Source organism: Coregonus clupeaformis, unplaced genomic scaffold, assembly GCF_020615455.1.
Source record: "Coregonus clupeaformis isolate EN_2021a unplaced genomic scaffold, ASM2061545v1 scaf0479, whole genome shotgun sequence".
Classification (NCBI taxonomy): domain Eukaryota; kingdom Metazoa; phylum Chordata; class Actinopteri; order Salmoniformes; family Salmonidae; genus Coregonus; species Coregonus clupeaformis.
The window spans coordinates 180001-195369 of NW_025533934.1; the positions used below are offsets into that span (position 1 = coordinate 180001).

The 15369-nt window shown below is 43.5% G+C and overlaps 1 protein-coding gene across 1 annotated transcript in view; it reads right to left on the reverse strand.

Annotated features, from left to right (window-relative positions):
- LOC121563788 (ras-associated and pleckstrin homology domains-containing protein 1-like) overlaps positions 1-15369 on the reverse strand; it is a 167871-nt gene that overhangs the window by 48280 nt on the left and 104222 nt on the right. The window contains 1 exon segment of the mRNA XM_045215604.1: positions 7805-8409. Within this exon segment, the coding sequence (XP_045071539.1) occupies positions 7805-8409 (605 nt within the window).

A 15369-nucleotide genomic window follows, 5' to 3' on the forward strand; every position in this document is an offset into this window, starting at 1 on the left:
GTCAGTTTCTACATTTACCGTTCCAGGTTGTGAAAAGCATAAATCGCCTGTGTCAGTCGAGGAGTCTTGTTTTCTTTTGGGGATTGGTTCTCCATGCTTACTCTCTGACATTGTCACGCCCTGACTCAGGGGACGCTTATACAGTGGGGAAAAAAAGTATTTAGTCAGCCACCAATTGTGCAAGTTCTCCCACTTAAAAAAGATGAGAGAGGCCTGTAATTTTCATCATAGGTACACGTCAACTATGACAGACAAAATGAGGAAAAAAATCCAGAAAATCACATTGTAGGATTTTTTATGAATTTATTTGCAAATGATGGTGGAAAATAAGTATTTGGTCAATAACTAAAGTTTCTCAATGCTTTGTTATATACCCTTTGTTGGCAATGACACAGGTCAAATGCTTTCTGTAAGTCTTCACAAGGTTTTCACACACTGTTGCTGGTATTTTGGCCCATTCCTCCATGCAGATCTCCTCTAGAGCAGTGATGTTTTGGGGCTGTCGCTGGGCAACACAGACTTTCAACTCCCTCCAAAGATTTTCTATGGGGGTTGAGATCTGGAGACTGGCTAGGCCACACCAGGACCTTGAAATGCTTCTTACGAAGCCACTCCTTCGTTGCCCGGGCGGTGTGTTTGGGATCATTGTCATGCTGAAAGACCCAGCCACGTTTCATCTTCAATGCCCTTGCTGATGGAAGGAGGTTTTCACTCAAAATCTCCACGATACATGGCCCCATTCATTCTTTCCTTTACACGGATCAGTCGTCCTGGTCCCTTTGCAGAAAAACAGCCCCAAAGCATGATGTTTCCACCCCCATGCTTCACAGTAGGTATGGTGTTCTTTGGATGCAACTCAGCATTCTTTGTCCTCCAAACACGACGAGTTGAGTTTTTACCAAAAAGTTCTATTTTGGTTTAATCTGACCATATGACATTCTCCCCAATCCTCTTCTGGATCATCCAAATGCACTCTAGCAAACTTCAGACGGGCCTGGACATGTACTGGCTTAAGCAGGGGGACACGTCTTGCACTGCAGGATTTGAGTCCCTGGCGGCGTAGGTGTTACTGATGGTAGGCTTTGTTACTTTGGTCCCAGCTCTCTGCAGGTCATTCACTAGGTCCCCCGTGTGGTTCTGGGATTTTTGCTCACCGTTCTTGTGATCATTTTGACCCCACGGGGTGAGATCTTGCGTGGAGCCCCAGATCGAGGGAGATTATCAGTGGTCTTGTATGTCTTCCATTTCCTAATAATTGCTCCCACAGTTGGATTTCTTCAAACCAAGCTGCTTACCTATTGCAGATTCAGTCTTCCCAGCCTGGTGCAGGTCTACAATGTTGTTTCTGGTGTCCTTTGACAGCTCTTTGATCTTGGCCATAGTGGAGTTTGGAGTGTGACTGTTTGAGGTTGTGGACAGGTGTCTTTTATACTGATAACAAGTTCAAACAGGTGCCATTAATACAGGTAACGAGTGGAGGACAGAGGAGCCTCTTAAAGAAGAAGTTACAGGTCTGTGAGAGCCAAAATCTTGCTTGTTTGTAGGTGACCAAATACTTATTTTCCACCATAATTTGCAAATAAATTCATAAAAATCCTACAATGTGATTTTCAGGAATTTTTTTCTCAATTGTCTGTCATAGTTGACGTGTACCTATGATGAAAATTACAGGCCTCTCTCATCTTTTTAAGTGGGAGAACTTGCACAATTGGTGGCTGATTAAATACTTTTTTTCCCCACTGTATGTTGAGTCAGGGTGTGTATATTCCTTGTTTTGTTTGTTCTATGTTATAGGATCTAGTATTCTAGATCTATGTTGGCCGGTGTGGTTCCCAATCAGAGGCAGCTGTCGCTCGTTGTCTCTGATTGGGGCCCATACTTAGGCAGCCTATTGGCACTAGTGGGTTGTGGGATCATTTTCCGTGAGAGGTATGTTGTCTGTGTCTACCTTGGACTTCACGTTTTGTTTTGTTGAGTGTTTATTAAGTTTAAATAAACATGTATGCATATCACGCTGCGCCTTGGTCTGACCCGTCTATGAACGAACGTGACACTAAAACATGCTAGGTGTTGCAGTAGGCCTTTAGGGTAATGCCAAACATTTCACTGACTCTATCCAAGTTGATGAGCAAGGGGCAACAAACTGATGCCAGTCAGCCGGCACAGCCGGCCCATCCAAACTACACCTGAACTACACCCAAACTAACTTCACACATAATAAAGACAGCCTAAAGACAAGATTAAATTGACACTAGTCAATTAGTACAATCGGACATTATCAGTTGTCAGAACGTACATGAAGAGATGGGAGCATCTTGTAATTGAAAGATGCATGGAAAGGAGCTTTTATCAAATTCCCCCTCAGAGTCACATTGCAGGTAAAATGTTTCGTTTTCCTATATAGTATCGGAAATATCAAATGATGCAGTTTCTATGACGCTCACCTTTGTCAGAATAACTCAACATTCAAGAGGTGCAGCTCTATTTCCAAATGTTACAAGAATCTCTGTGTTGTCCATGCATTCAGCACATGACCACTCGCTGACCCATTGCTCTGGCTACTGAGACTAGGAACATAATACACTTAAAATAGCCTATTATTTTATTTTAAATACATGTTCTTACTTCCATAATTGTTTCTTTAGACCTGCCAAAACTAAATTATAATGGACTTTAACCTGAAACCTAGAGTAACAAACTAATGGAAAGGCTGTTATGTTCTTTGAAATAATCGTTTTTTTAGTATTTTAATGTATGATTATTCTTCCGATAGCATATATGAAATGCATGTATTAGACTGTCAGAATGTTGATGGGTCATCGGCTGGAAGTGTCGAACTAGCTTTATGCTTATGTTTTTCACCAGGACTTTGTAGAATCTTTACAAAACATATCCTTGACTATCTAAACAAATAACTAATTGATGTTATATTTCTTCATGCAATGAATCCTTTTACAATAGTTGATGCACTATTTATCAAGCGTTGGTGCGTATGTTGGCTGCACCTTGTGGGTTGATATGCATCTGATGCATATACTAAAAAGAGACGCCCGGCAGCGTTACCTAGCGGGTACTTACCCACAGGCTGAAAGGCCCGGCAGCGTTACCTAGCGGGTACTTACCCACAGGCTGAAAGGCCCGGCAGCGTTACCTAGCGGGTACTTACCCACAGGCTGAAAGGCCCGGCAGCGTTACCTAGCGGGTACTTACCCACAGGCTGAAAGGCCCGGCAGCGTTACCTAGCGGGTACTTACCCACAGGCTGAAAGGCCCGGCAGCGTTACCTAGCGGGTACTTACCCACAGGGTGAAAGGCCAGGCGGTTCTAGTGTTAACTGGGTGCGTCTCCCGTGGACACCAATGCAGCTGGGTCTGGTCTATTTGTCTTAGTTCATTGAACCAGAAAAATTCCTCTTCCGTCTCTGGTATGAACCTTAGCCTCTGGTATTATCTCACTGGCTTCATTAATAGGTGCATCAACGATGTCGTCCCCACAGTGACGGTACGTACATATCCCAACCAGAAGCCATGAATTGCAGACAACATCCACACTGAGCTAAAGGCTAGCGCAGCCGCTTTCAAGGAGCGGGACACTAACCCGGACGCTTACAAGAAAATCCTGCTAAGCTCTACGACGAACCATCAAACAGGCAAAGCGTCAATACAGGACTAAGATTGAATCCTACTACACCGGCCCTGATGCTTGTCGGATGTGGCAGGGCTTGCAAACTACATTTTATATACAAATGTATGTGTTCATTTGGCTGAATGGAAGCAAATCCCCGCAGCAATGTTCCAACATCTAGTGGAAAGCCTTCCCAGAAGAGTGGAGGCTGTTATAGCAGCAAAGGGGGGACCAACTCCATATTAATGCCCATGATTTTGGAATGAGATGTCCGACGAGCAGGGCTCCACATACTTTTGGTCAGGTAGTGTATCACGGAAACATCAACACCATCATGCCAGAAACCCTAGACCCAATCCAATTTGCATTCCGCCTCAACAGATCCACACACTGCCCTTTCCCACCTGGACAAAAGGAAAACCTATGTGAGAATGCTGTTCATTGACTACAGCTCAGCGTTCAACACCATAGTGCCCACAAAGCTCATCACTAAGCTAAGGACCCTGGGACTAAACACCTCCCTCTGCAACTGGATCCTGGACTTCCTGACTGGCCGCCCCTAGGTGGTAAGGGTAGGTAACAACACATCTGCCATGCTGATCCTCAACAAGGGGGCCCCTCAGGGGTGCGTGCTCAGCCCCCTCCTGTACTCCCTGTTCACCCACGACTGCGTGACCAAGCACGACTCCAACACCATCATTAAGTTTGCAGACGACACAACAGTGGTAGGCCTGATCACCGACGAGACAGCCTATAGGGAGGAGGTCAGAGACCTGGCAGTGTGGATCAAGACAAAGGAACTGATCGTGGACTACAGGAAAAGGAGGGCCGAACAGGCACCCATTAACATCGACGGGGCTGAAGTGAAGTGGGTCGAGAGTTTCAAGCTCCTTGGTGTACACATCAACAACGAACTATCATGGTCCAAACACACCAAGACAGTTGTGATGAGGGCATGACAACACCTTTTCCCCCTCAGGAGACTGAAAAGATTTGGCATGGGTCCCATGATCCTCAAAAGGTTCTACAGCTGCACCATCGAGAGCATCCTGACCGGTTGTATCACCGGCTGGAATGGCAAAAGGCTCCTTAACAGCTTCTACCCCCAAGCCATAAGACTGCTGAACAATTAATCAAATGGCCACCCGGACTATTTACATTGACACCCCCCCACCTTTGTTTTTACACTGCTGCTACTACCGCTATTTATTATCTATGCATAGTCACTTTACAAATTACCTCCACTAACCTGTACTCCCACACATTGACTCGGTACCGGTACCCCCTGTATATAGCCTTGTTATTGTTATTTTATTGTGTTACTTTTTGATATACACTACCGTTCAAAAGTTTGGGGTCACTTAGAAATGTCCTTGTTTTCAAAAGAAAATCAATTTTTTTGTCCATTAAAATAACATCAAATTGATCAGAAATACAGTGTAGACATTGTTAATGTTGTAAATGGCTATTGTAGCTGGAAATGGCTGATTTTTTATGGAATATCTACATAGGCGTACAGAGGCCCATCATCAGCAACCATCAGTCCTGTGCTCCAATGGCACGTTGTGTTTGCTAATCCAAGTTTATCATTTTAAAAAGGCTAATTGATCATTAGAAAACCCTTTTGCAATTATGTTAGCACAGCTGAAAACTGTTGTGCTGATTAAAGAAGCAGTAAAACTGGCCTTGAGACTAGTTGAGTATCTGGAGCATCAGCAATTGTGGGTTCGATTACAGGCTCAGAATGGCCAGAAACAAATAACTTTATTCTGAAACTCATCAGTCTATTCTTGTTCTGAGAAATGAAGGCTATTCCATGCGAGAAACTGCCAAGAAACTGAAGATCTCGTACAACGCTGTGTACTACTCCCTTCACAGAACAGCGCAAACTGGCTCTAACCAGTATAGAAAGAGGAGTGGGAGGCCCCGGTGCACAACTGAGCAAGAGGACAAATACATTAGAGGGTTTAGTTTGAGAAACAGATGCCTCACAGGTCCTCAACTGGCATCTTCATTAAATAGTACCCGCAAAACACTAGTCTCAACGTCAACAGTGAAGAGGCGACTCCGGGATGCTGACCTTCTAGGCAGAGTTGCAAAGAAAAAGCCATATCTCAGACTGCCCATCTTAATATTTTATTTTTATTGGCCAGTCTGAGATATGGCTTTTTCTTTGCAATTTTAGGTGACTCCCGCATGAAACTGGTTGAGAGAACGCCAAGAGTGTGCAAAGCTGTCATCAAGGCAAAGGGTGGCTATTTGAAGAATCTCAAATACAAAATATATTTGGATTTGTTTAACACTTTTTTGGTTACTACATGATTCCATATGTGTTATTTCATAGTTTTGATGTCTTCACTATTATTCTACAATGTATAAAACAGTATAAATAAAGATAAACCCTGGAATGATTAAGTGTGTCCAAACTTTTGAATGGTACTGTATATCCGTGCATTCGTAACAATCTAACCATTACGAAACTTCTATTAGATCAAATAAGCCACGTAGCAAATTAGCAATTACATTCGCCATTCTTATTGACCTCCATACAAAATCGCTCACTTCATGGTTTTATTTTCTTGGAGAGATTTTGGGAGGAGTAAACCCGCTTGGTTCACCTCTTCCTCTCTGGCATGGCACAGTAACGCACATTACCCATGCTTGCTGTTTAACATTTTACTGCGGTGGCCTAAATCAGGGTCACACAGAGTGTTACTTGGTAGTCTTAAACAAATACACTTCACACACACACATGGTTCTGGCCTTAGAAAATACCCCTGTATCATGTCAGACAGAGTTGTAATGTAATGTCCATTTTGTGTTTGTATCCAATTATTACACTTTATATATATATATATCACAAAAGACTAAAATCTGACAAAACCATTTGACATAGAAACATCGGATTTTCAGCTTTAAAAAAAAAAGAAACTTTTATTAGTTATGAAAAAATATGAATAACATTCCACCCTTGAGGCCACCAGAGGGCGACCCATGAAGCCACCAGAGGGCGACCCATGAAGCCACCAGAGGGTGACCCATGAAGCCACCAGAGCGCGACCCATGTGGCCACCAGAGGGCGACCCATGAAGCCACCAGAGGGCGACCCTTGAGGCCACCAGAGGGCGACCCATGAAGCAACCAGAGGGCGACCCATGAAGAAACCAGAGGGCGACTGTGCGTCACGGCTGGATAGGATGCGCTTCTGCTGTCAAAATCCACGCCATAACCAACCAGCGTTACCGCTAAGACCAGCTTTTGGTTGGTCTTCAACATCCCCACCAGCGTTGTGGGAAATTGGTACTTTGGTACGTTTTTAAGGACACACCTCAGATATAGCCTCCCCTCCCACTTCAGCGCAAGCGAGCTCATATAAGACAGGTCAATTACTAATCCTGGCGCTAGCGTTAGAAAACAGCGGCGGCTTTAACTGGTTGAAATTGTCAAACTAGTGTCCGTTTGACAATTGCGCTGGCTTAACACCAGCCGAAAACAGACCCCCGTACTCTTGTTAAGTGAAAACTATAAAGGAAGCGCCTAGACAGCCCTGTTGAGGGATGTGATGTGGGCACAGAGGGGCATCCAGACTGAATCTCTTCTATTACTGCTGCACCCACTCACCTCACCTCACCCATGGAGACAGACTACTGATGCACCCACTCACCTCACCTCACCCATGGAGACAGACTACTGCTCACACACACATGGTTACATGCAGACTGAAGACACTATAAAAACAATAAAGTCTTATCACAGGTTGCGTAAGTCACCACAAAACAAGCATAACAGATTTCATTGGAATGTAGGAACTAGTTGATAAGAAGCGATGACTGACTAGTTGATGGAACAAGGATGACCTAGGCAATTCAGAGCCAAATATGTTGCAGTGCCTGCCTGCCTGCCTGCCTGCCTGCCTGCCTGCCTGCCTGCCTGCCCCAAAGGGAAATGAGTTCATCTAACAGCCGTTTTAAGTTTAAGTCAAGCTACCTCATCCAAAAACAACCCTACACCTACATCCTAACCCTATACCACTAGTATAGTTAAAGTAGGTTTATTTCTCTCATGGTCCTTCGAGCCGTATGTGTCAGTTGATCCTTTGTATCGCTAGATAGAAAAGCAGTGAGGTTAACCTGTACTTGTATTAGTGTGTATGGATGAGATTTGGGGTGTATGCAGCCTACCTCGGTATTGCCCGGGGGGCCCTGACTGGGCCCCTGTTGTGTGGGCGTGGCCCCGTCCTGCTCCAAGGGCCTATCCAGAGAATCCATGCTGCTGGCCGACGCAGAGTTCACCGACGACCGGGAGGAGTGGGAGATGGAGCGGACCTCGTGTTCGCTGACCGTCCCGACCGAGCCCGTCCGGCGGTGGGTGTGATGGTGGGAGGCGGTCCTCCGCACGGTGGAGCAGGAGGTCGTGGAGGAGGAGGCACTAGCCAGGGAGCGGCTCTGTCTGGCAGCCTCGTCCATACTGAGAGAAGCCTGCTCCAGCTGGGCCGTGATATCATCCAGGGACAGGTTAGAATCCATGGGTCGCCCGTGGCGAGCTGCCACAGTGGAAGCTGGCGAGGCCCGGGTACTGGAGGAGGTACTGCCCCCGCTGCTGGAGGTGCCTCCTCCGCTGCCCCCAGCTCCACCGTGCCCCTTGGAACTGCTGCTGCGCCCGGCGGTGGGTTTCTGGCGGAGCTTGGCGTTGGGCTTGCCGACGGTGCTCAGCTCCTGCTCTATGGAAGACAGGTCAGCCATCAGGGAATCCAGGTCTACACTGTCTCCACCCTGGTTTAGAGCCTCTGGAAGAACAACAAACATCCACATCAACAGAGTCATTGGTTCAGAACGACTACAGCTACAGATGTTCAGCATGTAAAGGGAGAACAAAATAGGACCAAGAATGGACCCCTCGGGGACACCACAGCTGATGTCATCCCTGATACATGCACCCCCAGGCTGTAAAATATATATATATATATATATATATATACACACACACACACATACAAACACAGTACCAGTCAAAAGTTTGGACACACCTCCTCATTCAAGGGTTTTTCTTAATTTTTTTACTATTTTCTACATTGTAGAATAATAGTGAAGACATCAAAACTACGAAATAACACATATGGAATCATGTAGTAACCAAAAAAGTGTTAAACAAATCAAAATATATTTCATATTTGAGATTATTCAAAGTAGCCACCCTTTGCCTTGATGACAGCTTTGCACACTCTTGGCATTCTCTCAACCAGCTTCATGAGGTTGCATTTCAATTAACAGGTGTGCCTTCTTAAAAGTTCATTTGTGGAATTTCTTTCTTTCTTAATGTGTTTGAGCCAATCAGTTGTGTTGTGACAAGGTAGGGGTGGTATACAGAAGATAACCCTATTTGGTAAAAGACCAAGTCCATATTATGGCAAGAACAGCTCAAATAAGCAAAGAGAAACGACAGTCCATCATTACTTTAAGACATGAAGGTCAGTCAATATGGACAATTTCAAGAACTTTGAAAGTTTCTTCAAGTGCAGTCGCAAAACCATCAAGCGCTATGATGAAACTGGCTCTCATGAGGACCGCCACAGGAATGGAAGACCCAGAGTTACCTCTGCTGCAGAGGATAAGTTCATTAGAGTTAACTGCACCTCAGATTGCAGCCCAAATAAATGCTTCACAGAGTTCAAGTAACAGACACATCTCAACATCAACTGTGTTGAGGAGACTGCGTGAATCAGGCCTTCATGGTCGAATTGCTGCAGAGAAACCACTACTAAAGGACACCAAAAATAAAAAGAAACTTGCTTGGGCCAAGAAACACGAGCAATGGACATTAGACTGGTGGAAATTTGTCCTTTGGTCTGATGAGTCCAAATTTGAGATTTTTGGTTCCAACCGCCTTGTCTTTGTGAGACGCAGAGTAGGAGAACGGATGACCTAACACTTATTTTTCTTAAAACTGCATTGTTGGTTAAGGGCTTGTAAGTAAGCATTTCACTGTAAGGTCTACACCTGTTGTATTCGGCGCATGTGGCAAATAAAATTTGATTGATTATGTGTGATTGCCACCGTGAAGCATGGAGGAGGTGGTGTGATGGTGTGGGGGTGCTTTGCTGGTGACACTGTCTGTGATATATTTAGAATTCAAGGCACACTTAACCAGCATGGCTACCACAGCATTCTGCAGCGATACGCCATCCCATCTAGTTTGGGCTTAGTGGGAATATCATTTATTTTTCAACAGGACAATGACCCAAAACACACCTCCAGGCTGTGTAAGGGCTATTTGACTTTGATTAAGGAGAGTGATGGAGTGCTGCATCAGATGACATGGCCTCCACAATCAGCCGACCACAACCCAATTGAGATGGTTTGGGATGAGTTCGACCGCAGAGTGAAGGAAAAGCAGCCAACAAGTGCTCAGCATATGTGGGAACTCCTTCAAGCCTGTTGGAAAAGCATTACTCATGAAGTTGGTTGAGAGAATTCCAAGAGTGTGCAAAGCTGTCATCAAGGCAAAGGGTGGCTATTTGAAGAATCTCAAATATAAAATATACTTTGATTTGTTTAACACTTTTTTGGTTACTACATGATTCCATATGTGTTATTTCATAGTTGTTGTCTTCACTATTATTCTACAATGTAGAAAATAATAAAAATAACGAAAAACCCTTGAATGTCCAAACCTTTGACTGGTACTGTATGTATGTATGTATGTATGTATGTATGTATGTATGTATGATGTATGTATGTATGCATGTATGTACAGTGAGGGAAAAAAGTATTTGATCCCCTGCTGATTTTGTACGTTTGCCCACTGACAAAGAAATTATCAGTCTATAATTGTAATGGTAGGTTTATTTGAACAGTGAGAGACAGAATAACAACAACAAAAATCCAGAAAAATGCATGTAAAAAATGTTATAAATTGATTTGCATTTTAATGAGGGAAATAAGTATTTGACCTCCTCTCAATCAGAAAGAGTTCTGTCTCCCAGGTGTCTTTTATACAGGTAACGAGCTGAGAATAGGAGCACACTCTTAAAGGGAATGCTCCTAATCTCAGTTTGTTACCTTTATAAAAAGACACCTCTCCACAGAAGCAATCAATCAATCAGATTCCAAACTCTCCACCATGGCCAAGACCAAAGAGCTCTCCAAGGATGTCAGGGACAAGATTGTAGACCTACACAAGGCTGGAATGGGCTACAAGACCATCGCCAAGCAGCTTGGTGAGAAGGTGACAACAGTTGGTGCGATTATTCGCAAATGGAAGAAACACAAAATAACTGTCATTCTCCCTCGGCCTGGGGCTCCATGCAAGATCTCACCTCGTGAAGTTGCAATGATCATGAGAACGGTGAGGAATCAGCCCAGAACTACATGGGAGGATCTTGTCAATGATCTCAAGGCAGCTGGGACCATAGTCACCAAGAAAACAATTGGTAACACACTACACTGTGAATGACTGAAATCCTGCAGCGCCCGTAAGGTCCCCCTGCTCAAGAAAGCATATATACATGCCCGTCTGAAGTTTGCCAATGAACATCTGAATGATTCAGAGGAGAACTGGGTGAAAGTGTTGTGGTCAGATGAGAGCAAAATGGAGCTCTTTGGCATCAACTCAACTCGCCGTGTTTGGAGGAGGAGGAATGCTGCCTATGACCCCAAGAACACCATCCCCACCGTCAAACATGGAGGTGGAAACATTATGCTTTGGGGGTGTTTTTCTGCTAAGGGGACAGGACAACTTCACCGCAACAAAGGGACGATGGACGGGGCCATGTACCGTCAAATCTTGGGTGAGAACCTCCTTCCCTCAGCCAGGGCATTGAAAATGGGTCGTGGATGGGTATTCCAGCATGACAATGACCCAAAACACACGGCCAAGGCAACAAAGGAGTGGCTCAAGAAGAAGCACATTACGGTCCTGGAGTGGCCTAGCCAGTCTCCAGACCTTAATCCCATAGAAAATCTGTGGAGGGAGCTGAAGGTTCGAGTTGCCAAACGTCAGCCTCGAAACCTTAATGACTTGGAGAAGATCTGCAAAGAGGAGTGGGACAAAATCCCTCCTGAGATGTGTGCAAACCTGGTGGCCAACTACAAGAAACGTCTGACCTCTGTGATTGTGATCAAATACTTTTTTCCCCTCACTGTATGTATATATAAACTTCTGTTCAAAAGTTTGGGGACACTTAGAAATGTCCTTGTTTTCGAAAGAAAAGCAAATTGATCAGAAATACAGTGTAGACATTGATAATGTTGTAAATGGCTATTGTAGCTGGAAATGGCTGACTGTTAATGGAATATCTACATAGGCGTACAGAGGCCCATTATCAGCAACCATCAGTCCTGTGTTCCAATGGCACGTTTTGTTTGCTAATCCAAGTTTATAATTTTAAAAGGCTAAATCCTTTAGCCTTTTAGAATGATAAACTTGGATTAGCAAACAACGTGCCATTGGTATATATATATATATATATATATATATATATATATATATATATATACACAGTGAGGGAAAAATGTATTTGATCCCCTGCTGATTTTGTACGTTTGCCCACTGACAAAGAAATGAGCAGACTATAATTTTAATGGTAGGTTTATTTGAACAGTGAGAGACAGAATAACAACAACAAAAATCCAGAAAAACGCATGTCAAAAATGTTATGAATTGATTTGCATTTTAATGAGGGAAATAAGTATTTGACCCCTCTGCAAAACATGACTTAGTACTTGGTGGCAAAACCCTTGTTGGCAATCACAGAGGTCAGACTTTTCTTGTAGTTGTCTACCAGGTTTGCACACATCTCAGGAGGGATTTTGTCCCACTCCTCTTTGCAGATCTTCACCAAGTCATTAAGGTTTCGAGGCTGACGTTTGGCAACTCGAACCTTCAGCTCCCTACACAGATGTTCTATGGGATTAAGGTCTGGAGACTGGCTAGGCCACTCCAGGACCTTAATGTGCTTCTTCTTGAGCCACTCCTTTGTTGCCTTGGCCGTGTGTTTTGGGTCATTGTCATGCTGGAATACCCATCCACGACGCATTTCCAATGCCCTGGCTGAGGGAAGGAGGTTCTCACCCAAGATTTGACGGTACATGGCCCCGTCCATCGTCCCTTTCATGTGGTGAAGTTGTCCTGTCCCCTTAGCAGAAAAACACCCCCAAAGCATAATGTTTCCACCTCCATGTTTGACGGTGGGGATGGTGTTCTTGGGGTCATAGGCAGCATTCCTCCTCCTCCAAACACGGCGAGTTGAGTTGATGCCAAAGAGCTCGATTTTGGTCTCATCTGACCACAACACTCTCACCCAGTTCTCCTCTGAATCATTCAGATGTTCATTGGCAAACTTCAGACGGGCCTGTATATGTGCTTTCTTGAGCAGGGGGACCTTGCGGGCGCTGCAGGATTTCAGTCCGTCATGGCGTAGTGTGTTACCAATTGTTTTCTTGGTGACTATGGTCCCAGCTGCCTTGAGATCATTGACAAGATCCTTCCGTGTAGTTCTGAGCTGATTCCTCACCGTTCTCATGATCATTGCAACTCCACGAGGTGAGATCTTGCATGGAGCCCCAGGCCGAGAGAGATTGACAGTTCTTTTGTGTTTCTTCCATTTGCGAATATTCGCACCAACTGTTGTCACCTTCTCACCAAGCTGCTTGGCGATGGTCTTGTAGCCCATTCCAGCCTTGTGTAGGTCTACAATCTTGTCCCTGACATCCTTGGAGAGCTCTTTGGTCTTGGCCATGGTGGAGAGTTTGGAATCTGATTGATTGATTGCTTCTGTGGACAGGTGTCTTTTATACAGGTAACAAACTGAGATTAGGAGCACTCCCTTTAAGAGTGTGCTCCTAATCTCAGCTCGTTACCTGTATAAAAGACACCTGGGAGCCAGAAATCTTTCTGATTGAGAGGGGGTCAAATACTTATTTCCCTCATTAAAATGCAAATCAATTTATAACATTTTTGACATGCGTTTTCTGGATTTTTTTGTTGTCATTCTGTCTCTCACTGTTCAAATAAACCTACCATTAAAATTATAGACTGATCATTTCTTTGTCAGTGGGCAAACGTACAAAATCAGCAGGGGATCAAATACTTTTTTCCCCTCACTGTATATATGCGTGTGTGTGTATACATACATACACACACACAGTGCTTTCAGAAAGTATTCACACCCCTTTTTCCACATTTTGTTGTGTTACAGGATTAATTTAAATAGATTAAATTGAGATTTTGTGTCACTGGCCTAGACAAAATACCCCATAATGTCAAAGTGGAATTATGTATTCACAGATTTTTACAAATTAATTCAAATGAAAAGCTGAAATGTCTTTAGTCAATAAGTATTCAACACTTTGTTAAGGCAAGCCTAAATAAGTTCAGGAGCAAAAATGTGCTTAACAGGTCACATAATAAGTTGCATGGACTCACTCTGTGTGCAATAATAGTGTTTAATATGTTTTTTGAATGACTACCTCATCTCTGTACCCCACACATACAATTATCTGTAAGGTCCCTTAGTCAAGCAGTGAATTTCAAACACAGATTCAACCACAAAGACCAGGGAGGTTTTTCAATGCCTCTCAAAGAAGGGCACCTATTGGTAGATGGGTAAAAACATTGAATATCATTTTGGGCAAGGTGAAGTTATTAATTACACTTTGGATGGTGTATCAATACACACGGTCACTACAAAGATACAGGTGTCATTCCTAACTCAGTTGCTGGAGAGGAAGGAAACCGCTCAGGGATTTCACCATGAGGGCAATGGTGACTTTAAAACAGTTACATAGTTTAATGGCTGTGATAGGAGAAAACTGAGGATGGATCAACGACATTGTAGTTACTCCACAATACTAACCCAAATGACAGAGTGAAAAGAAGGAAGCCTGTACAGAATAAAAATATTACAAAACATACATCCTGTTTCCAATAAGGCACTAAAGTAAAAACAGCAAAAAATGTGGCAAAGAAATGAACTTTATGTCCTGAATACAAAGCGTTACGTTTGGGGCAAATCCAACACAACACATCACAGAGTACCACTCTTTATATTTTCAAGCATGGCGGTGGCTGCTTCATGTTATGGGTATGCTTGTCATTGGCAAGGACTGGGGAGTTTTTTAGGATAAAAAGAAACAGAATAGAGCTAAGCACAGGCAAATTCACCTTTCAGCAGGACAATAACCTAAAACACAAGTTGCTTACCAAGACGACATTGAATGTTACTAAGTGAACTAGTTAAAGTTTTGACTTAAATCGGCTTGAAAATCTATGGCAAGACTTCAAAATAGGCTGTCTAGCAATGATCAACAATCAACTTGACATATCTTTAAGAATTTTAAGAAGAATAAATGTGCAAATATTGTACAATTCAGGTGTGCAAAGCTCTTAGAGACTTATCCAGAAAAACTCACAGATGTAATCGCTGCAAAAGGTGATTCTAACATGTATTGACTCAGGGGTGTGAATTCTTATGTAAATGAGATATTTCTGTATTTCATTTTCAATAAATTAGCTAAAATTTCTAACATGTTTTCACTTTGTCATTATGGGGTATTGTGTGTAGATGGCTGACAAAAAGTACCTATTTAATCAATTTTGAATTCACGCTGTAACAACAAAATGTGGAATAAGTCAAGGGGTATGAAAACTTTCAGAAGGCACTGTGTGTGTGTGTGTATGTGTGTGTGTGTGTGCATATATACAGTACCAGTCAAAAGTTTTGGCACACCTACTCATTCGAGGGTTTTTC